General features: G+C 42.5%; 2 protein-coding genes across 2 annotated transcripts in view; one reads left to right on the top strand and one right to left on the bottom strand.

The window, feature by feature from the left end:
* LOC111970313 (isotocin receptor-like) overlaps positions 1 to 20,375 on the top strand; it is a 36,408-nt gene extending 16,033 nt beyond the window's left edge. Inside the window, exon 3 of the mRNA XM_023996980.2 lies at positions 17,072 to 20,375. Coding sequence (XP_023852748.1) covers positions 17,072 to 17,319 — 248 coding nt within the window. The 3' untranslated portion in view covers positions 17,320 to 20,375. The remainder of the gene's footprint in view (positions 1 to 17,071) is intronic.
* Positions 20,376 to 23,306: 2,931 nt separating this feature from the next.
* On the bottom strand, positions 23,307 to 25,302 carry LOC111970312 (caveolin-3-like). The gene is made up of 2 exons (XM_023996978.2): positions 25,176 to 25,302; positions 23,307 to 24,373 (listed from the first exon to the last, which is right to left on the bottom strand). The coding sequence occupies exons 1-2, from the start codon at positions 25,296 to 25,298 to the stop codon at positions 24,032 to 24,034; spliced, it is 465 nt and encodes a 154-aa protein (XP_023852746.1). The 5' UTR covers positions 25,299 to 25,302; the 3' UTR covers positions 23,307 to 24,031.
* Between the last annotated feature and the right edge of the window lie 13 nt (positions 25,303 to 25,315).

The following is a 25,315-nucleotide window of genomic DNA, read 5'->3' as shown; positions in this document are numbered from 1 at the left end:
TCAGTAAGCGCCAGTGAGAGTTGGAATGGGGTGGTCCTAGCTAGATCTGGAGGCGCGAACAAGACGTCTTTGGAACCAGTGGGTTGGTCTTTTCACACGTTATGGCTTGACTGGCGAGAGGGACGTCTGCATTGCGCTCTGAAAAGCTATTCGTTTTAGAAGTTAGATATATCCGGCTCTGATTTTAATTTGATTTTGTGGGTTAAAAAACATCAATAAGGTAGTTATTTAAAACCGAGTTATACTAGTATATTCGCGATTTTCGGTAATTTCATTTGGTTATGCGTTATTGGTGAGTGGACACTTCCGTGCCGCGTGGCCAGCTTTGGTTAGCTAAATGCGAGCAGAGCAAGACGGACATCTAACAACGAACAAACGAATATAATTCTGGAAAAGGTACCCTGTAACAAGATTACTGATGGATGCTCAATATAGAGGACCATTTATGATATTATCATGTATACTGTCAAATGTTTTAGACCCTATATTCCGCCCAGAGTTAACGGGCCGCTGTCGTCGTATATGACGTAAGCTGTATGTCATACGTAAGGGTTAATTAAAAAAATTAACACAAGACCGGTATGCATATAAGACTAGTCGTAATCTTTCATTGTGCTATCCAACCTGTATTTTTTTAGTAAAGAGTATAATGGATTAGTCATAAATTTGATTAGATGATGTGAGTGGTCGGAAATATATCGGATTATGTTTGTGCAGTTTGGCTAGTATTCCATTGATCAACAGAGAGAGAACTGCTCCTTAAACTAACTAACTTTGGCCTTCCGGATAGCCTGAGTGCACGTATTTCTCATTTGCCTGAATGAGAGCCAGTCACCTGAGTATGCGTGTGCCGAGCTTTTCGCCAAATGCAATTCTTGAGGTGTAGTAACTCTGCAAGATCATGGTCAAACCAGGGGCTGAACCTGTTTTTAATTCTSATTTTCTTTATGGGGGCATGTTTGTTAACAATATCACTGAAAATATCAAAAAAGAAGGTCCAAGCGTCTTCGACAGAGTGGATCAAGCTAATTCTATACCAATTTACAGAGGCCAGGTCATGAAGGAAGGCTTACTCATTAAAGTTTTTTAGCAAGCGTCTATGACAAATCAGGACAGGTCGTTTCACTGAGCTGCATTACAAACACAGGCTGTTAAACAGTGATCACTAAGGTCATTACAGAAAACATTAGACTGATACCGATCAGGATTATTTGTGAGGATAACATTGATGAGAGTATCCTTTTCTGGGTGCTTGGAGTCATATCTTGTGGGGTTGGTAATAATCTGAGAYAGATTTAGTGAGTCCCATTGCTTTAGGACTTGGTCAGGTGGTTTAAGCATGTCCTCGTTTAGGTCATCTAGCAGGACGAATTCAGACAGTGTAAGGGGCCAGGAGAGTACTAACTGAACAGTTCTCTAAGTGTGATATGACCAGGAATTGAATCACCAGATTCAGAGTGCTAGATGTTACATACTCTGACGCCTAGTAGTTTTTTTTTTTTCACTCACAAATGAGTCCTGATTGAAACCCTCTGTAGGACTTCGGTAGATTACCTTAGGGACAGCCTTTGTTTTTTTAGTTATCCTAGTGAGTGCAACCAAGTTATGATCACTACAACCTAGTGCCACTGATACAGCTTTAGAATAATGTTCAGCCATGTTAGTAAAAATGTGATTGATTCAAGTTGATGATGGACCTATTAGTGAACGTTCTGGTTGGTAATGTCGTAACTTGGGTCAGGTTATATACATTGGCAACATAAATACGTTTCTTTCTCATTGGACAGTGGTGTTTAAAAAAATCTATATTCATAGCTCCCTGTCTATTGCTCCTCCTAACTCCTAGGGAGGGAGGGTGAACAATCAGTTTGTCAATCCTCAAGTATGCTATGTCACCTTGTTCTCTTGCAGCCTTCATGGCTGGTATTAGTTCCTTTTTTCTTTGTCAGACTGCATAGAGAAGTCCTCATTGATGAAGATGTAGGACCCTTTAAGGCATTTGGCTTTTTCAAGGACTGCAAGCTTATCCTTGAACCTGAGGAATCTCACTAAAATTGGCCTGGGTCTGGTTCCATTGGCACCACCATTGGCACCACCAGTGCCCCCTGGTTTTCCCAGAACAATGAGCACATTCCAGATCAATCTGTTGATCCAATTGTAGCTCTTCAGAAAACAGCTTTCGAACTATGATATTTATGTGTCTAACTTTCTCACTCATCCTTTTTCACAAAGGTTGTCAAATAATATTGGTCTTTTAAATTGTTCCTGTTCTGGCCCTTCACGTGATGTGCTATAGGCCGAGTGTCAAGGCTCATGAGTAGACCCAAGTGCAGACAGTTTTGAAATATCAAAAGTTTATTACAAAAACAGGGGGGCAGGCAAACAACAGGTCACGGGCAGGCAGAGGTCAGTAGTCCAGAGCAGAGTCCAAAAGGTACAGAACGGCAAGCAGGCTCAGGCTCAGGGTCAGGGCATTTAGAGGTCAGTAATCCAGGGTGGTATGGCACGGTACAGAACGACAGGCAGGCTCAGGGTTAGGGCAGGCAGAATGGTCAAAACTGGAAAAGCTAGAAAACAGGAACTGGAGCCAGACAGGAGCACGGGAAAAACCTCTGGTATGCTTGACGAAACAAAGCGAACTGGCAACGGACAAACAGAGAACACATGTATAAGTACAATGGGGATAATGGGGAAGATGGGCGACACCTGGAGGGGGGTGGAGACAAGAACAAAGACAGGTGAAACCGATCAGGGTGTGACACCAGAATAAATTGTTGTGAAAGCCAATTTRTGTTAATAATTTACTGTGTTACGTCTACCCCTGAGTCCAGGTTGGTTCCATACATTATGCACACACATATGCTATGTAGAGTGAAAAAGGTGAAAGAACCCCCTCTAGTGTGCCCGGCAAAATTAAGCGTCATTGCAAAACAAGTAAGGGAGGCATGGAGAGTGACATGACCTGATAAGCTGTTATCCTCCTGTTTTTTAATTTAATTTTGTTTTGGTAGTTGCGAGTTAGTTGGGGAATGTCTTGTATTAGACATGTTGTGCTCTTGTCTCTCTCCTGGTGCTATTTGTCCAGTGGTGTGTATTCAAGGATGCCAAGGAAAGCCAGACATCGACTCTCTCTGTGTTTCATAATTTTCCTTCAATTTGGAAGAGGCTGAATGCATCTCACCGGAGAKAGCATCCAAGCGAAACAGCGCCCTTCTGTCTCTGTATGTGTTGCCCATCTATCTGATGCTGTCTGGTCAAAAAGAGAATGATTAATACATTTATTTTAATAATAGCCAATCAGCGTTGAGCTAAACTGAGCGAGCCCAACTGTGAATGGTCCAGGCACACCAAAAAAAAGGGAAGCCAGTTTGGATTTGGTTTCACGCCAATCACACAGTAGTGTGGTGTTGGTAAAATCATTGGGGAAGCCCGGACATAAAAGCCATATTACAACCTATGTGTTGTGATAATTGTGTTGTTTGCTCTATAACCTGTTAGTTCATATGCCTTGCCACTGTGATATTATATAGGCCTGAGGCCCAAAATAATTTCAACCCCACCTTTGTTACATCACAAAACCGGAGAGCAAACTCTGTACAGTGAAGTCACAAAACCGGAGAGCAAACTCTGTACAGTGAAGTCACAAAACCGGAGAGCAAACTCTGTACGGTGAAGTCACAAAACCGGAGAGCAAACTCTGTNCACAAAACCGGAGAGCAAACTCTGTACAGTGAAGTCACAAAACCGGAGAGCAAACTCTGTACGGTGAAGTCACAAAACCGGAGAGCAAACTCTGTCTGGTGAAGTCCACAAAGCATATTGCATGTAAAAAAACAAACAGTTACATTACCTACAGCATGGTCAAGCAAGTTAATTTTGGTGACTTTTTCGGACAACTAAACAACTATTGATTTAGAACCACAGAGAGTAACTGCAAGTGGCAAAGAAAACAGGAACTGCCGTCACTATTCCAGCTCCATTTCAACATCATCAAATCACCTATGCTTAGTCTAATACAGTGACAAATAAAAATACCAAAAACAATCAATGTAAGCTAAATACAATTTCGCTGTTCTGATTTACAGTTGAAGTCGGAAGTTTACATACACTTAGGTTGGAGTCATTATAACTAGTTTTTCAACTATAATATTGGCAAGTCGGTTAGGATATCTACTTTGTGCATGACAAGTCATTTTTCCAACAATTGTTTACAGACAGATTATTTCACTTATAATTCACTGATATCACCAATTAATACCCAGTGGGTCAGAAGTTTACAATACAGACTGTGCCTTTAAACAGCTTGGAAAAATTCCAGAAAATGATGTCACGGCTTTGGAAGCTTCTGTAGGCTAATTGACATAATTTGAGTCAATTGAGGTGTACCTGTGGATGTATTCAAGGCCTACTTCAAACTCAGTGCCTCTTTGTTTGACATCTATGGGGAAATCAAAAGAAATCTGCCAAGACCTCCAAAAAAAAAAATGTGGGTCCCCACACGTCTGGTTCATCCTTGGGAGCAATTTCCACAAATGCCTGAAGGTACCACGTTCATCTGTACAAACAATAGTACGCAAGTATAAAACACCATGGACCACGCAGCGTCATACCGTTCAGGAAGGAGACGCGTTCTGTCTCTTAGAGATGAACGTTCTTTGGTGCAAAAAGTGCAAATCAATCCATAACAACAGCAAAGGACCTTGTGAAGATGCTGGAGGAAAAACAAGTACAAAAAATATCATATCCACAGTTATTAAACGAGTGCCTATATCGACATAACCTGAAAGGTCGCCTCAGCAAGAGAGAAGCAACCTCTCCAAAAACCGCCATAAAAAAAAGCCAGACTACGGTTTGTAACTGCAAATGGAACAAAGATTCATACTTTTTGGAGGAATGTCCTCTCGGTCTGTTAATGTTTGCCATAATGACCATCGTTATGTTTGGGAGATAAAGGGGAGGCTTGCAAGCCGAAGAACACCATCCCAACCGTGAAGCACAGGGATGGCAACATCATTTGTGTGGTGCTTTGCTGCAGAGAGGGACTGGTGCACTTCACAAAAAAGATGGCATCATGAGGGAGGAAATTTTATGGATATATTGAAGCAACATCTCAAGACATCAGTCAGGAAGTTAAAGCTTGGTCGCAAATGGTTCTTCCAAATGGACAATGACCCCAAGCATACTTCCAAAGTTGTGGCAAAAATGCAACAAAGGCAAGGTATTGGAGTGGCCATACACAAAGCCTGACCTCAATCCTATAGAACATTTGTGGACGGAACCGAAAAAGTGTGTCGCAGGCAAGTGGCCTACAAACCCGACTCAGTTACACCAGCTCTGTCAGGAGAAATGGCCAAAATTCACCACCAACACTGAATGTTGGAACGTGTGCAACGTGCTACCCTGACAACCATTTGACCCAAGAATTAACAATATTCAAAGCAAATGCCTATCCAAAATTACTAACATTGAGTGTATGTAAACTTCTGACCCACTGGGAATGTGATGAAAGAAATAAAAGCTGAAATAAATCATTCTCTCTACTATTATTCTGACATTGCAGATTCTTAAAATAAAGTGGTCATCCTAACTGACCTTAGACAGGGAATTTTTACTAAGATTAAATGTCAGGAATTGTGAAAAACGGAGTTTAAATGTATTTGGCTAAGGTGTAACAGTATAACTTTTGTCCGTCCCCTCACCCCGACCCGGGCGTGAACCAGGGACCCTCTGCACACATCAACAACAGTCACCCACGAAGCATCGTTACCCATCGCTCCACAAAAGCCACGGCCCTTGGAGAGCAAGGGAACCACTACTTCAAGGTCTCAAAGCGAGTCACGTCGCCGATTGAAACGCTATTAGCGCGCACCACCGCTAACTAGCTAGCCATTTCACATCGGTTACATATGTAAACTTCCGACTTCAACTGTATGTGTCTGTGCATGTGTAGAAAAAAACATGTTCACTCCCCCTACTTGTAAAGAAACACAAATGCCATCCTCTTTCGCGTTGACAAAATGGTCTATGACTCTGTCACATAGTATATGATTTTCGTTTTTGTTGTCCTAGACTACTTGGCTAAAYTGCTTGCTCACTAGCCTAACTTCCTTTCATGGGCAACGATGAGCCAGCTAATTAACATTAGCCTACTACATCTATCTACATTTTGAACTTACATTCTCTCATGCCAGGGGCAGAATATAAGAATTTATGGTTGGATTAGAATCGCCCTTATAATCATTGGCCAGTACAGAGAATTAAGTAAAACCACAAGTCCAAATCCCTATCTCCATCCATGGCCAATTTAGGATAGGCAKATTTTAGCTAGCTAGCCACCGGAGGACAACGTCACAACGACAGATGTATATACACTTTAAGTATGTTCACTTCACCTGCTCTGCAAAAAAATGCAGTATATAGTACAGTTGTTGTATATACAAAAAGTCCAAATACAGTCAGTATTTTGATACAGATATCGTATATGTTTTTGGGTATATCACATACACTACATGACCAGAAGTCTGTGGACACCTGCTCGTTGAACATCTCATTCCAAAATCATGGGCATTAATATGGAGTTGGTCCCCGCTTTGGTGCTATAACAGACTCCACTCTTCTGTGAAGGCTTTCCACTAGATGTTGGAGCATTGCTGCGGGGACTTGCTTTCATTCAACCACAAGAGCATTAGTGAGGTTGGGCTCTTACAGTTGGCAGTATGCATTCTGGCAGAAATTTGACGAACTGACTTGTTGGAAAGGTGGCATCCTATGACGGTGCCACGTTGAAAGTCACTAAGCTCTTCATTGAGGCCATTCTCCCACCAATGTTTGTCTATGGAGATTGCATGTCTGTGTGCTCAATTTTATACACCTCTCAGCAACGGGTGGGGCTGAAATAGCCGAATCCATTCATTTGAAGCGGTGTCCACATACTTTATATATATAGTATATCACTGGAATGGCCCAAACAAAAACCATCAAGCTCAAAGTTGATATATGATGTTGTTACAATCCATAAATACACCTCAAAATGGAAACAACCAAATGAGGCGAAGAGTAGGAGAAAGTAGCAGTTATACATTTCAAAGCCCTGCAGGGCCTTTCTAGAGCTAAGGATGGTAAATGTACTGTGACATCAAAGTGTTCCTTCCACTCTCTCACCTTATGGGGTCCTAGGGGGCCTTGTGTCCTGATTTGTGTCTTTTCTGTATAATAACATGATTTGCTCCTCTTATCTTAAGCGTTCCTCTTTTAAAGGGGAGCTCAGGGGAGTCCATCTGCTCCAGACCACATMTCAACCATCGCTTTGTGTTGCTAGCCACTGCAGCAGGAGCCAGCCATTGGACAATGGATCCCAATGGAGCTATATCATCAAATACTCAGAAAAATTTCATTTCAAAAGCCTTATGGACTTGGAAGGAAGTCAGCCTTCGGACCTCTGGGTATGGGGAAGGCTAGGAGCAACTCAGGTTTTGAATCAGCAACAAAAGAGTGTTTGAAAGTTTTATCCCCCTCTTTTGTTCACCCACTCATCATTAAGATGGGATTTCATAATATTTGAAATATTTTCACATACTTCGACTGTGATATGTGGTTATCTCACCTAGCTATTTTAAGGTGAATTCACTAACCATAGGGCACTCTGGATAAGAGCATCTCTGCTAAATGACGAAAAAAGTGAAAGTATGCTTGATTCAAATCAAGTTTATTTATTTTTTTATTTTTATATAGCCCTTCGTACATCAGCTAATATCTCGAAGTGCTGTACAGAAACCCAGCCTAAAACCCCAACACGCAAGCAATGCAGGTGTAGAAGCACGGTGGCTAGGAAAAACTCCCTAGAAAGGCCAAAACCTAGGAAGAAACCTAGAGAGGAACCAGGCTATGAGGGGTGGCCAGTCCTCTTCTGGCTGTGCCGGGTGGAGATTATAACAGAACATGGCCAAGATGTTCAAAATGTTCATAAGTGACAAGCATGGTCAAATAGTAACAGGAATAAATGTCAGTTGGCTTTTCATAGCCGATCATTAAGAGTTGAAAACAGCAGGTCTGGGACAGGTAGGGGTTCCATAACCGCAGGCAGAACAGTTGAAACTGGAATAGCAGCAAGGCCAGGTGGACTGGGGACAGCAAGGAGTCATCATGCCCGTAGTCCTGACGTATGGTCCTAGGCTCAGGTCCTCCGAGAGAGAGGAAAGAAAGAGAGGAGAGAATTAGAGAGAGCCAAGATTTTCAAAATGTTCATAAATGACAAGCATGGTCGAATAATAATCAGGAATAAATGTCAGTTGGCTTTTCATAGCCGATCATTAAGAGTTGAAAGCAGCAGGTCTGGGACAGGTAGGGGTTCCATAACCGCAGGCAGAACAGTTGAAACTGGAACAGCAGCAAGGCCAGGTGGACTGGGGACAGCAAGGAGTCATCATGCCCGGTAGTCCTGACGTATGGTCCTAGGGCTCAGGTTCTCCGAAGAGAGAAAGAAAGAGAGGAGAGAATTAGAGAGAGCATACTAAATTCACACAGGACACTGGATAAGACAGGAGAAGTACTCCAGATATAACCAACTGACCCTAGCCCCCGACACATAAACTACTGCAGCATAAATACTGGAGGCTGAGACAGGAGGGGTCAGGAGACACTGTGGCCCCATCCGATGATACCCCGGACAGGGCCAAACAGGAAGGATATAACCCCACCCACTTTGCCAAAGCACAGCCCCCGCACCACTAGAGGGATATCTTCAACCACCAACTTACAATCCTGAGACAAGGCCGAGTATAGCCCACAAAGATCTCCACCACAGCACAAACCAAGGGGGGGCGCCAACCCAGACAGGAAGATCACGTCAGTAACTCAACCCACTCAAGTGATTGAGCTTGCATGTTATAATGAACCAATAGTAAAATCCCAAAATGCGAACCCAGCCCACTTGGCACTGCAGGCTAAAGCAAACCCTCATTTACATTACATTTAAGTCATTTAGCAAACGCTCTATTCCAGAGCGACTTACAAATTGGTGCATTCACCTTATGATATCCAGTGGAACAACCACTTTACAATAGTGCAATCTAACTCTTTTAAGGGGGGGGGGTTAGAAGGATTACTTTATCCTATCCTAGGTATTCCTTAAAGAGGTGGGGTTTTCAGGTGTCTCCGGAAGGTGGTGATTGACTCCGCTGACCTGGCGTCGTGAGGGAGTTTGTTCCACCATGGGGTGCCAGAGCAGCGAACAGTTTTGACTGGGCTGAGCGGGAACTGTACTTCTCAGAGGTAGGGAGGCGAGCAGGCCAGAGGTGGATGAACGCAGTGCCCTTGTGGGGGGAGGATTCAGGAGGGAGGAGAAGGTGGCAAAGAGCTTCCTAGGGTTAGAGGCAGATGCTTGGAATTTAGAGTGGTAGAAAGTGGCTTTAGCAGCAGAGACAGAAGAGGAGAATGTAGAGAGGAGAGTGAAAGGATGCCAGGTCCGCAGGGAGGCGAGTTTTCCTCCATTTCCGCTCGGCTGCCCGGAGCCCTGTTCTGTGAGCTCGCAATGAGTCGTCGAGCCACGGAGCAGGAGGGGAGGACCGGCCGGCCTGGAGGATAGGGGACATAGAGAGTCAAAGGATGCAGAAAGGGAGAAGAGGAGGGTTGAGGAGGCAGAATCAGGAGATAGGTTGGAGAAGGTTTGAGCAGAGGGAAGAGATGATAGGATGGAAGAGGAGAGAGTAGCGGGGGAGAGAGAGCGAAGGTTGGGACGGCGCGATACCATCTGAGTAGGGGCAGTGTGGGAAGTGTTGGATGAGAACGAGAGGGAAAAGGATACAAGGTAGTGGTCGGAGACTTGGAGGGAGTTGCAATGAGATTAGTGGAAGAACAGCATCTAGTAAAGATGAGGTCAAGCGTATTGCCTGCCTTGTGAGTAGGGGGTAAGGTGAGAGGGTGAGGTCAAAAGAGGAGAGGAGTGGAAAGAAGGAGGCAGAGAGGAATGAGTCAAAGGTAGACGTGGGAGGGTTAAAGTCACCCAGAACTGTGAGAGGTGGGCCATCCTCAGGAAAGGAACTTTAAGGCGTCAAGCTCATTGATGAACTCTCCAAGGGAACCTGGAGGGCGATAAATGATAAGGATGTTAAGCTTGAAAGGGCTGGTAACTGTGACAGCATGGAATTCAAAGGAGGCGATAGACAGATGGGTCAGGGGAGAAAGAGAGAATGTCCACTTGGGAGAGATGAGGATCCCAGTGCCACCACCCGCTGACCAGAAGCTCTCGGGTGTGCGAGAACACGTGGGCAGACGAGGAGAGAGCAGTAGGAGTAGCAGTGTTATCTGTGGTAATCCATGTTTCCGTCAGTGCCAAGAAGTCGAGGGACTGGAGGGAGCATAGGCTGAGATGAACTCTGCCTTGTTGGCCGCAGATCGGCAGTTCCGAGGCTGCCGAGACCTGGAACTCCACGTGGGTCGTGCGCGCTGGGACCACCAGGTTAGAGTGGCAGCAGCCACGCGGTGTGAAGTGTTTGTATGGTCTGTGCAGAGAGGAGAGAAGAGGGATAGACAGACACATAGTTGACAGGCTACAGAAGAGGCTACGCTAATGCAAAGGAGATTGGAATGACAAGTGGACTACACGTCTCGAATGTTCAGAAAGTTAAGCTTACGTTGCAAAAAATCTTATTGACTAAAATGATACAGTACTGCTGGCTGGTGAAGTAGGCTAGCTAGCAGTGGCTGCGTTGTTTTTTTAAACCCTCAACGTATTAAAACGTTTCAAAACATTTTTGAACATCTTGTGGTTATTATGGCCATACCTTAGGCCTTCAATCCATAAGTGATATAGATGGCATCTGGTGCAATTCATTGCACCAGTCTGCCTGAGGTGTTACCATGAGCCTATTTGACAGCTTAACTCTGAACGCCTGTCAGGGCCACTAATGTGGAGGAGGGCAGTGGATATATGACTCTGTCGTTTGGCGTGTGATTCATTCTCTGGATGGTGAGACAACACCATGAGCTAATCCACGCTTCATAATGTCCATGGACTTCTATGCTAGACTATGCTGCAATACAAGGCCTGTGTCTTTGCACAAATTAAGATCCATGAACTTTCTTTCTTTCTTTTTCTGTCTCTCTCTCTCTCTCTCCCTCGCTCTGTATCTCACACACACACACAAACACACACACCCACACTGCAGATTCATTATCTCAAGTCAAGTGGAAAGGCACAACACAATATTAATTGGCTGAAGGAATAACACTGACACACTGAGTGTAATTGAATTAGATCAAAACATCAGAGAAACCTGACAAGAGCCTCTCACTGTGCATATTAATATATGATTAGGAGAAACCTATTAAGACATGGGTACATGCATGTCTTACCATGCTGACTTATAATTGACATCTGGCTGTTCAGGTCTCAACTGTCCTATCAGATTGTCAGTTCATTGAGTCCTATTCATAGAAATAAACACTCTTAGAAAAAAGGGTTCCCAAAAGAGTTCTTCAGCTGTCCCCATAAGATAACCCTTTTTGATTCCAGGTAGAACCCTTTTGGAATCCATGTAGAACCCATGGAACCCAAAACGGTTCTCTGTGGAACCAAAAAGGTTCTACCTGGAATCAAAAACGGTTCTTCAAAGGGTTCTCCTATGGGGAGAGTAATGTAGGCATTCTATTTCTCAAGTTGTACTGTAGGATAGGTACTGCTGCAATCTTCTTTAGGATCAAATCCCTTCAATACCAGATATAGTTTTCCTTTGAGGCCTTGTGTCCTATATGTCTTTATAGCATAATGTATATTCAACAGTCTGTAAAATGAAGGAGAGGCTATGGAGAGAGAGACAGAAAGAGAGAGAGAGAGAGAAGCTGTTAGCAGGTCTCATCTTCAACCCAGGCTCTGATCATAACTCATGCAGACAGGGAGTGGGAGGGAAGATGTACACACTCACTTTATCACCCTCACATACAGTACTGTATAGGGAGTGGAAACTGCCATTATTCTTTCTATAATTCCTTCGCTTATTTAGGTGTTATTTACGTTATATGCTGAGGAAACTAAAGAGTTGAAAGTTCTCTGATGATGGTSTATTAAATTGCAAGCCCACTTGATGCATTTGCTAGGGTCCATTATTATGTTATTTAACTTTAACTCCAATTTTATAAATGTATGCACTTTTCCCCCAGAGACCAAAAATGATTTATTACTTGCTGATCTTTTCATGAATTAAATAACACTCACTTCATCAGACTAGTTTATTGGTACGTACAACAGCTTACTGGTACATACAGTGCCTTCGGAAAGTATTCAGACCCCTTGACTTTTTCCACATTTTGTTARGTTACAGCCTTATTCTAAAAAGGATTAAAGAAAACCATTTTCCTCAGCAATCTACACACAATACCTCATATTGACGAAGCAAAAACTTGTTTTTAGAAAAGTTTGCTAATTAATAAAAAATAAAAACAGCCTCTAAAAATGGAAACGGCGACAGTCACTTGTTTTATTCTTGATTATGATTGATTTGTTTGATTGATTAATTGATAAATTAAAAACAGAAATACCTTAACTTAATTAAGGCTAGCGGAACCCCTCGACAACATCCGCTGAAATGGCAGAGCGCAAAATTCAAAAATATTTTTTTGAAATATTTAACTTTCATTCATTCACAAGGGCAATAAACCAAATGAAAGCTTAACTTCTTGTTAATCTAGCCATCGTGTTCGATTTCAAAAATGCTTTACAGCGAAAGCACACCATTCGATTATGTTAGGTCAGCGCCTAGTCACAGAAAAACATACAGCCATTTTCCAGCCAAAGAGAGGAGTCACAAAAAGCAGAAATAGAGATAAAATGAATCACTAACCTTTGCTGATCTTCATCAGATGGCACTCATAGGACTTCAAGTTACACAATACATGTATGTTTTGTTCGATAAAGTCCATATAATTTATCCAAAAATCTCAGTTAACATTGGTGRGTTATGTTCAGTAATGTTGTGCCTCGAAAACATCCGGCGAATTTGCAGAGAGCCACATCAATTTACAGAAATACTCATCATAAACTTTGATAAAAGATACAAGTGTTATGCATAGAATTAAAGATATACTTCTCCTTAATGCAACCGCTATGTCAGATTTCAAAAAAGCTTTACGGAAAAAAGCACACCATGCAATAATCTGAGTACAGCGCCAAGCCACAAAAACAAGCCATACAGATACCCGCCATGTTGTGGAGTCAGTAAAAGTCAGAAATAGCCTTATAAATATTCACTTACCTTTGATGATCTTCATCAGAATGCAGTCCCAGGAATCCCAGTTCCACAATAAATGTTAGTTTTGTTCGATAAAGTTKATCTTTATGTCCAAATACCTCTTTTTTTGTTAGGGCGTTTAGTTCACCAATCGAAATTCACAAGGCGCGGGCAAGTCCAGACGAAAGACCAGACTAAAAGTCCAAAAAGTTCTATTACAGTTCGTAGAAACATGTCAAACGATGTATAGAATCAATCTTTAGGATAATTTTATCAGAAATCTTCAGTAATGTTTCAACCGGGCAATTCCTTTGTCTTTAGAAATGAAAAGGAACGCACCTCGCGCTCACGGCTGCGCGCGAGACATAGCTCATGGCATTCTGCCAGACACCTGGTTCAAACAGCTCTTATTCGCTCCCCCTTCATAGTAGATGCCTGAAACAAGGTTCTAAAGACGGTTGACATCTAGTGGAAGTCTTAGGAAGTGCAATATGACCCCATAGAGACTGTATATTCGAAAGGCAATGACTTGAAAAAATACAAACCTTAGATTTCCCACTTCCTGGTTGGATRTTTCTCAGGTTTTCGCCTGTCATATGAGTTCTGTTATACTCACAGACATCATTCAAACAGTTTTAGAAACTTCAGCGTGTTTTCTATCCAGAATCTACTAATAATATGCATATATTAGATTCTGGGCCTCAGTAGCAGGCAGTTTACTCTGGGCACGCTTTTCATCCGAACGTGAAAATGCTGCCCCCTATCCCAAACAGGTTTTAAGTCTCTGAAAACGGAAATGGCGACAGTGACTTGTTTATTCTTGATTATGATTGATAAGTATTCAGACCATTTGCTATGAGACTCGAAATTGAACTCAGGTGCATCCTGTTCCCATTGATCATCCTTGAGATGTTTCTAAAACTTGATTGGAGTCCACCTGTGGTAAATTCAATTGATTGGAAATGATTTGGAAAGGCACACACTTGTCTATATAAGGTCCCACAGTTGACAGTGCATATCAGAGCAAAAACCAAGCCATGAGTTCAAAGGAATTGTCCGTAGAGCTTTGAGACAGGATTGTGTTGAGGCACAGATCTTGGGAAGTGTACCAAATTATTTCTGCAGCATTGAAGGTCCCTAAGAACACAGTGGCCTCCATCATTCTTAAATGGAAGAAGTTTGGAACCACCTGGACTCCTCCTAGAGCTGGCTACCCGGCCTAACTGAACAATCGGGGGAGAAGGGCCTTAGTCAGGGAGGTGACCAAGAACCCGATGGTCACTCTGACAGAGCTCTATAGTTCTTCTGGAGATGGGAGAACCTTCCAGAAGGACAACCATATCTGCAGCTCTCCACCAATCAGACCTTTATGGTAGAGTGGCCAGACGGAAGCCACTCCTCAGTAAACGCACAACAGCCCACTTGGAGTCTGCCKAAAGGTACCTAAAGACACTCAGACCATAAGAAAGAAGATTCTCTGGTCTGATGAAACCAAGATTGAACTCTTTGGCCTTAATGCCAAGTGTCATGTCTGGAGGAAACCTGGCACCATCTCTACGGTGAAGCATGCTGGTGGCAGCATAAAAGCTTTGGGGATGTTTTCAGTGGCAGGGACTGGGAGACTAGTCAGGATCGAGGGAAAGATGAACGGATTAAAGTACAGAGAGATCCTTGATGAAAACCTGCTCCAGAGCGCTCAGGACATCAGACTGGGGCGAAGCTTCACCTTACAACAAGACAACAACCCTGAGCAAACAGCCAAGACAACACAGGAGTCGCTTCGGGACAAGTCTCTGAATGTCCTTGAGTGGCCTAGCCAGAGCCCGGACTTGAACCCAATTGAACATCTCTGAAAATAATTTTAAATATAGCTGTGCAGCAACACTCCCCATCCAACGTGATAGAGCTTGAGAGGATCTGCAGAGAAGAATTGGAGAAACTCCTCAAATACAGGTGTGCAAGCTTGTAGCGTCATACCCAAGAAGACTCGAGGCTGTAATTGCTGCCAAAGGTGCTTCAACAAAGTCCTGTCTGAATACTTATGTAAATGTGATATTTCAATTGTTGCTTTGTCATTATGGGGTATTGTGTGTAGATTGAGGGGGGAAAAACAATTTAATCAAATTTACAATAAGGATGTAACGTAATAACATTTGGAAAAAGTCAAGGAGTCTGAATACTTTCCGAATGCTCTGTACAATTGAAGGCAATAGACAACTTAGGAAACGGCCTGTGGCATCGATATTAGTCAAAATTGACTASAAAGTGTAAATAGGATAATTTTGGTCATAAATTCAGTCTCATCCAAAACAGAGATTTGTTAGTGAGTTTATCATGATTTACTGTTGAGGGTTGGGTTTTGATTTTGACAATGCTCACTTGTCCACTTAGGGATACAAAGCTGCGTTGATTGTGTTTTTCCATTCCTACCGCAGAACACACGATAGACCTGGCCATCAGAGCAGAGGATCTGACTTTGTTTACATAAGACATTATGTTGCACATGTTTTAACTTATAAATACTGCACCAAACTTGCGGAAGTAGTACTGGCTTTGTTCCTATGGTGTCTCATGGGGGACAAACATCAGGAACTGCCACATCGAACAACATCCCCCCCCCCCCCAAGACTGAATTGAAATTAACCTTTTTCTTTTTTTGTCCATCAACCTTCATGGTTCCGTCTATATCTCTGTTCCCATATGGCAGTTGGGGTTTCCCTTTCCTTTCCTCCGTTCCACCAATATGTAAGACACACCACAGCCAGGCCAGGGATCACTATGATTTGTTGATTTGTTTTGTTCTAGAAAGCCAGCTGTTTTCAGCTGCTGCTCTCCGATAGGAGATTAAAGGGTCCCACCTTTCACCAAGAATAGGAGCAAGACAAGTTTCATTGGGACATAGGACAGATGCAGGCCCAATTCATGGTCGGACAGTAGGCCAGAGACTTTTAATATGTGGAAATGTAAATGTGCAACGTGTGCTAACTTTCCGGTAGTCGGTACTGCATGTAGTATATTGTGTGTTTGTGTATTTGTGCTGACGTCACAAAATAAATGTCCATGTAAATGGACAATAAAATATATATCATACTATATCTAAGAGCAGAGGCATATGGAAGGAGAGAGAGAGAGAGAGCTAGAGAGAGATGGAGGAGGTTCCATCTCAAACCTATGCCAATTATGTTCACTTTAAACTCATTTAGTGAAATGTCAGATCGCCAGTAGGGATTCATCTAATGGCTTCAAAGGTCACAGTACATACACACACCGTCCTTCCCGGATCAGTGTCCTATTGAGTTTGTTTTTGTTTCACACAGTAAACATTGCTTCGTTGGGTACTACATTCATGTAGTGCAAGAAGAATGGTGTTTTTGACTAAACCGGAACTCTGGTTACCGGGTTTGGTTGAATAGTGCCCCAGATGCCTGGAGAGAAGAATGTCAGATGATAGTTTGCTGTTTGTGAATAACAAGATGATTGTTGTGCATGAATGCCTGCCAAAGTATAGCAGTTTATCGAAAACAGATTGTTATTGTTCCTTCAAGTTTGGAAGTTTGAATGCACATCAAACTTGACAATCAATCATTTGCTATTGAAATGAACTACGGTGCAAAGATTGCACTGTACCAATTTGCAGTCAAGGCAACAAGTATATATTTCGGACAAGGATAAATATTTGTACTTTCTATACTGTAGGTACCATATTGTGTTTTGGCGTTGGTTAAAGCTGTGATAGACTTATTGTATCTACAATGTATATTGAAAGTTGTCTGCAGTTGAAAATGACAGTATTCAGGAAGCTTTCTATTTGACTTCAATGTCTCTTTCCTTCTCTCTCTCTATCCTAGACGTGGCGTTTATCATTGCCATGCTACTGGCCAGCCTGAACAGCTGCTGTAACCCGTGGATCTATATGTTCTTCGCTGGCCACCTGTTTCATGACCTGATGAGGTGCTTTGTCTGCTGCTCCTCACAGTACCTGAAGGCCTCACGGTGCGGAGGATTTGACCACCAGCAGAGCCGCAGGAGCATTTCCACCTACGTCGTCAAGGACCATAGTAGTCAGAGGAGCGTCACTCAGACCTCCAGCACATGAGGAGTGAGGACCATGGAGGAGATGAGTTGGGGTGGGACAGGTTCTCCCTACCCCCGAAAGCCATTCTTTATACCAGTCAGAGGAGCATCACACAGCCCTTCAGTTCATGAGGACCATGGGAACACCAGAAGAGGCCTGGTGTGAGGTACTCTCTAACCTTCAATGACCTTCTCCATCACACAGACTCTAGAGGAGGACCATGAGAGGAGAGGGGGTTGGTCGGGGACTCTCTACCCCCTAATGGACTCAAGCCCTATTCGCACTGGACTAGTATTACATAGAACGTCAGTTATGTAATTATTACCCTAGAATGTCTGTTTTTCCAGTGGACGATTCAGACAGGATTAGTTTTACCATATGCCCCCTGTATTTTTTTTTCTCATTCAGATTTGAGCGTTATGATGGAAGCCTGGAGGCTGTTCTAGGCATGAAGATATTTTAACTTGTCTAGGGATAGGTCTCTTTCAGGGTATCTGGCCACKCWCAGTTCGAAAGTCAAAATAATATCAATAAGAACCATGAACTGTGTGCAGATATATAATTAACTAACATCTTTGACAATTTATTATTGTTGGCACAATATCATCTGGGCACAGGGAAAGTTGATATATGACAAAACAGGTCATTCATCTGTAGGCTACGTGCATAGCACTTTGTTTAAAGCATAAATTTGTTCCCATGTTCTTCCTAAACTGCGTGCAGCACTTATTAAACTCTGTAATATCCCTCAAACACAGGAATGTCGATTCACACGGGATAAGTAGATTTTTGGGGTTGGAATAATAACCTCCCCACCAAGTAAAAATGACTGGCATGGCAGATTCAGACGGGACTAAATGTATGTTGTTTTGTACTCGTGCATTTAATTACATTACTCTACCTCCCCCAGTGAAACGAATCCTGTCTGAATAGGGCTTTAGACCTTCACCACACAGACCTTCACTACACAGACCTTCACCAAACATACCTTCACCATCATCCAGGGAAGTGGTGGGCCTGGGCCAGGTACCAGCCAGAGGAGCATCACACAGACCTCCAGCACATGATGACCATGGAGAGAGGTTGAGTTGGGTGTTCTCTAAACCTAATAGACCTTCTTCATGTAAGGTTGGAGGTGGGACAGGTACTCTCTAATCCTGAAAGACCTTCATCCAAGGCTGCAGAGTTGGGTGGGACAGGTACCCTGTAAGCCCAAAAGAGACCTTCTGCGTGCAAAGATCTGCAGTGGGGTTGGCCAGGTACTCTCTACTCCTGACACAAACCTTCATCGTGTAAAGAACAGGAGTGGGTGGCCAGATAACCCTGTAAGAAACCTTGAAAGAGACCCTCAACATTTTAGGGACAGGACTGGGGTGGCCAGATACCCTGAAAGAGACCTTAAAAGAGACCCTCAACATTTAAGGGACTGGGGTGGCCAGATAACCCTGTAAGAAACCTTGAAAGAGACCCTCAACATTTGAGGGACAGGGCTGGGGTGGCCAGATACCCTGAAAGAGACCTTAAAAGAGACCCTCAACATTTAAGGGACTGGGGTGGCCAGATACCCTGAAAGTAACATTAAAAGAGACCCTAAACATTTAAGGGACTGGGGTGGCCAGATACCCTGAAAGAAACATTAAAAGAGACCCTAAACATTTAAGGGACAGGACTGGGGTGGCCAGATATCTTAAGAGACACTTACATCATGCAAGGCCCCACAGAAGGTTGTCTAGGATGTACCCTCTAACCCTCACATAGGTCACCATGTAACACCCAGAGGAGGAATCCATTACGTAACTCTCCACTCCACACAAAATACTCAAGCCCTGGAAGTGGGTTATCTTAACATGGTCATTTTGAGGGTGAACTTGTGTCTCTATCTCCATGGCACACGCTTTCACGACCACCCACTAGTGATTTCACTATATCCATCGTGTCCCTCTGGAATAGATTATCACCCCCCCCCCCAACACACACACACACTTAATTAAGCTCCTACTGTAGTCACACTCTCCAGCACTTTACCCGAAATCCCTCTCAAATGTAAATTGTATGTGGAATAGATATATTTTGTCCTTAGGTTCTGTCAAGTTATGGTATACCTTTGAGGCACAGATATACATTTCCGGATTTATTTCAGTTTTACAGAATATACAGATGTGGATCAGGTTGTCAGTCAGTGTGTACCATAACTCAAATGATTTATTCTTTACCTGTATGTCTTTTTCAGGAAAAGACATACAGGCGCAACCTTTTCCCCTCCTGCCTCTTCCCCAGCAAAAAGGTTGTATTGGATTCTTATTATGTTTTCTAACACTTGATATACAATTTGTTTGTACACACAGCTCTGTGAATATTTCTCAGGTCTAGGTAGAGAGCAGAGTTTTTTTGCAGAGCTTGTTCACAACAAGCTGACCTTTCAGTCACCACAATAACAACATGGGAAATAGAAATAGAATGAAGTTTCACAAACCTATTATCTTGGTGACCTTACTGCTCAGTCAGGGATATTGCATTGTTATTGATCTCTACACAGAGAGATGTTAGATTATATTGCCTATATCTTCAAACCTTGGAGGGGATATTAAAGACTTTATTGTTTATTGACTTTATTGTTATTTGTCTAAGGCTGTGTGTCCCAAATGGCACCCTATTCCCTACAGTGCACTACTTTTGACCAGGGCCTATAGGGTTCAGGTCAAAAGTAGTGCGCTATATAAGGAATAAGGTGCCATAAAGTGTCTTTGATAGACAAATAACAATTAAGTATCTTTGATATCCCCAAAGCTACAGACATACTGTAGCTTTGTAAAATAAGAAAATGTGGACTAAATTTGAAATGTGCTCCAACACTATTGACTGTGTCTTTCTTCTTTATCGTTGTGTAGGTGATTAGATCAACGCAGATGTTCATTTGTGTACATATGTATCCTCTCATTCACATTCACCTTTCCGATTTATACCTTAGTGTTCACAATATATTCAGAAAGTAAAGATTATCCCTTTGTATCAACAATTTCTTTGAATGTAAGTATATTAAATGTATCACTAATGTATGATAAAAAATAAAACATTTGTGTCTGCAAAATGTTCAGTTATGCATAGAGGAGCTTGGTCCATCCATACTAAATCATTTAAGCAGTCAGATTGATGTCAGTATAATTATGAAAGGTGTCACATCTGTGAAGGTCTTGGATTACTCAAGTCCTCTCAATGTCTATGATTCAGATCAAGTCACTCCCTGTGAGGGAGCTGAGAACAACAAGCAGAGGATGGAAAACTTGCCCTGTAGTTCCTTCTAGTGGCCAGAAAGGTTTGTAGGTCTTTCAAAAAAGTGTGGTTACAGTCAGAAGGTATAACCCAGACACGTCACAGAGGCTATAAGCATCCATTGAAGCGTCAGTTTAGAATGTTTTCTCATCACCAAATATGATATTCGCAGGTAGTGGGAGAATATGGAACTAGGTGAAACTTTTTATGTTCCCAAAACTAGAATCTGTTACGAACACAGCGCAAGTGTTATAGACTTGACACTTTGCCAAAGTTTTAAAAAATGGCATTGTTTAGGAGTGCAAGGTCGAATTGAGTTTGTGCACACACGCAATTCACGACGAGGCGTTCCCTAACGGAAATATGCAAATATATGGTACAACGCAGCAATAGGATCTCGCTAACTCGTGCTTGGCTTTGCCCACCCCCTTGCTTGTTCTGCCCACTATGCATTATTTTATCCTACTACAAACGACACAGACAAACTATCTTGGGTTAATTATAAATATCTTTCAGTGGGCTTTCTCTGTAGCTGGTACGTGTTCACCAGGGCACGTAACGGAACATGCTTTAAAGCATTTTGCAATGTAAATCTAAAATTAAGGTTTCCTATTGGACAAGGTTAGGTAGTCACTCCCTGTTTCAATCCATTTTCTTCCATTTGATGCCTAATGAACACGACCCTGGTGGCGGTTATAACCTTTGTGTTTACAGACCCATGTCTGGAGTGTACCTTGGAGTGATGACACTTTTTTTTAATGTTTAACGTAGAGGATTTAATGGTGTATCTTTAGATCAGATAACAGAATATTCCTCCTTTGTTGATACGTTAGTTGGGTTGAATAAAACCAAACTTGGCATCTTTATACAAGTAATCTCTAGATCATCAGATTCTTCTTTGACTTGGATAAACATGCTGTGAATTCCTATATATTGCAATTCCATATCACACACACATGCAGTTGAAGTCGGAGGTTTACATACAGTACACCTTAGCCAAATACATTTAAACTCAGTTTTTCACAATTCCTGACATTTAATCCAAGTAAAAATTCTCTGTCTTTGGCCAGTTAGGATCACCACTTCAATTTAAGAATGTGAAATGTCAGAATAATAATAAAGATTTATTTGTTTCAGCTTTTATTTCTTTAATCACATTCCCAGTGGGTCAGAAGTTTACATACACTCAATTAGTATTTGGTAGCATTGCTGTTAAATTGTTAAACTTGGTCAAACGTTTCGGGTAGCTTTCCACAAGCTTCCCACAATAAGTTGGGTGAAATTTGGCCCATTCCTCCTGACAGAGCTGGTGTAACTGAATCAGGTTTGTAGGCCTCCTTGCTCGCACATGCTTTTTCAGTTCTGCCCACACATTGAGTTCAGGGCTTTGTGATGGCCACTCCAATACCTTGAATTTGTTGTCCTTAAGCCATTTTGCCACAACTTTGGAAGTGTGCTTGGGGTCATTGTCCATTTGGATGAACCTGACTGATGTCTTGAGATGTTGCTTCAAAATATCCATATAATTTTCCTACCTCATGATGCCATCTATTTTGTGAAGTGCACCAGTCCCTCCCGCAGCAAATCACACCCACAACATAATGCTGCCACCCCCGTTCTTCACGGTTGGGATGGTGTTCTTCGGCTTGCAAGCCTCCCTTTTTCCTCCAAACATTACGCTGGTCATTATGGCCAAASAGTTCTATTTTTGTTTAATCAGATCAGAGGACATTTCTCCAAAAAGTACGATCTTTGTCCCCATGTGCAGTTGCAAACCGTAGTCTGGCTTTTTTATGTCGGTTTTGGAGCAGTGGCTTCTTCCTTGCTGAGCYYCCTTTCAGGTTATGTCGATATAGGACTCGTTTTAATGTGGATATAGATCCTTTTGTACCTGTTTCCTCCAGCATCTTCACAAGGTCCTTTGCTGTTGTTCTGYGATTGATTTGCACTTTTTGCACAAAAGTACGTTCATCTCTAGGAGACAGAACACATCTCCTTCCTGAGCGGTATGACGGCTGCATGGTCCCATGGTGTTTATACTTGCATACTATTGTTTGTACAGATGAACGTGGTACCTTCAGGCGTTTGYAAATTGCTCCCAAGGATAAACCAGACTTGTGGAGGGTCTACAATGTATTTTCTGAGGTCTTGGCTGATTTCTTTTGATTTTCCCATGATGTCAAGCAAAGAGACACTGAGTTTGAAGGTAGGCCTTGAAATACATCCACAGGTACACCTCCAATTGACTCAATGTCAATTAGCCTAACAGAAGCTTCTAAAGCCATTACATCATATTCTGGAATTTTCCAAGCTGTTTAAAGGCACAGTCAACTTAGTGTATGTAAACTTCTGACCCACTGGAATTGTGATACAGTGAAATAATCTGTCTGTAAACAATTGTTGGAAAAATGAGTGTGTCATGCACAAAGTAGATGTCCTAACCGACTTGCCAAAGCTATAGTTTGTTAACAAGACATTTGTGGAGTGGATGAAAAATGAGTTTTAATGACTCCAACCTAAGTGTAGGTAAACTTACGACTTCAACTGTAGATACTGTACATTACATATAACCTTCACTACTGGCACTGAGACATGTTTGTGTAGATCCATCTGGCCTCACCCTTGCCTGAGCATACCGGGAATTCTTTCACTGAATATTTCCATATCAGTTACATACATTACTGTAGGAAGATTCTATGTCACAACGAGCGCTAAAGACAGACATCACATATACCTGGAACAATAAACAAGTCATTTATTGTAGCATCAACATGTGAAAAATGACCATGGAATAGAGCATGGAATATACTTAAGTATCAAATCAATCAAGCATGGATGAGTGTTGTTTGTAGTGTACCATGTTGTATAGACCATGGATTACCCCCTATCTATGGCACCCAGATGTGCGCACTCTTCTTCTTGTCTTCTGATTGAACACAATAATCTCTATCTATCACAAACTCCGTTTGAAAGATGGGTCAGACCAAGGCCCAGCATCAGCAGTCAGACAGGAGGCCAGGGAAGTAGCCTACGTGGCATACTGCAGAGCACTCCATTCTGGCACCTCTGGCCTCCTGTTCGTCTCACCCCACAGGAGGTCTGCTCCCGCTCAGCCAATGGTGGAACCAGCTTTCCCCTGATGCTAGGACAGCAAAGTCCCTGCCCATCTTCCGAAAAAATGTCTGAAACCCTTCCTCTACAAAGACCATATTAAATAAGACATCTCAGTCCCCCCCCCCCAAAAAAAAKAAAAAACATACAGTTGTATTTTCCTACTAGCACTGAATTTGCTGATAACTTCTTTATTGAGGAAAAATGTACTACGACTGTGATATGTGGTTGTCTCAGCTAGCTATCTTAAGATGAATGCACTAACTGTCAATTAATGTAGCTGAGAGCATCTGCTCTAAAATGGGTGTAGAGCAGCCACTTCCTCCCTGTTCCATTCCCATGCTTCTGAACCCTACACCTCCTTCCGTAGCACCACCCGAACACTTGAGAATATTTTCGCCAGGGCTTCGAACAGGGGGTCACAGAAGGTGTGAATGGCCAGGGAGTAGATACGGCTCAGACACTGGGACTCGATCAGACAGCTTTTAATGCATGGCACAACGGCCCAGATGTGGCAGAAGGAGAGGCAAGCGAATAGGAAGCCCCACAGCAGAGCCACTGGGATCCCCAAAATGGCTGATAGGATGCGGTAGCACCAGTACTTGGACACAGTGAAGGTGGTGTAACTGGCCTTCCACACCCCGTCCAGACTGTGAGTCCCATCAGGCTCAGCGATCACATCCTCAAAGTCCACCTGCAGGGGGAGACAGAGAGGCCATTGTACTGTAATTGATAAAAGGGTCCAGCTTCTGACACCAACTGCAATGAGACAGGACACCATTATGTTAGCTTCAGGAATATCTCTACTAAGTTATAACCTAATATCTTATGCAACATATTATGGGTATTGTAGTACATTATGCTACAACCATCAGCAGCTGGACTTTCTTTTAGCTCAGTTAAAAACTGCTATATTATATTGCCTGAAACCTCTCACTGTCCCAAGCAAATACTGTATAAGGCAATTGGATACATTCCTACAACATGAACAGATAAACGTTCTCTTTCTAACAACCCGCCTGTTTTGAAGTCACAGATCTAATTAAAGGAACATAATTTGTAAGCAGCAGTCCATCTGACACCACTACCAATAAATATAAATACAGTTACTGTATATATACACACAGAGGGCCATAAAAAACATAAAAGCCATAAAAACCATAAAAACCATTAAAACTGTAAAAGCCTAATTATTCATTAGCAAATCAAAGAATACCAGAGAAAACCATCAAAGACATTATGTAAAAACATGTATTAGAACAAATTCCATGATGGCAGTTTTGGCAGATAAACATTCCGTTCCACTGCCATTCATACCCTTGCGTTTGCCTTCCCAGAAATAGAACCACTATCTGTAGCTGGGTTAGTAAAGAGCTACAGGGATACAGGCTGTTTCAGGGAACATTTGATGGTCACAATAGTAACCCAAAGGATAGCACTTCTGGTGCATGTGCGAACACACACACACACACACACACAAATGTAATATAGCCTACCTTCACTACATCCTCGTTGACTTGCTTGGGGTCTCTGTTGATCAGGTCAATCTCTTTATGATGTCCGTTTGCCTGAAACCTCTGTTCATAACCATTGTTGATGTCAGCCATGGTTGCGGTCATATGCTAATCAAAGGAGA

This window comes from Salvelinus sp. IW2-2015, linkage group LG11, assembly GCF_002910315.2.
Source record: "Salvelinus sp. IW2-2015 linkage group LG11, ASM291031v2, whole genome shotgun sequence".
Lineage (NCBI taxonomy): Eukaryota > Metazoa > Chordata > Actinopteri > Salmoniformes > Salmonidae > Salvelinus > Salvelinus sp. IW2-2015.
The sequence above is the reverse complement of the archived record's forward strand: the minus strand, read 5'-3'. Positions and strand labels throughout refer to the sequence as shown.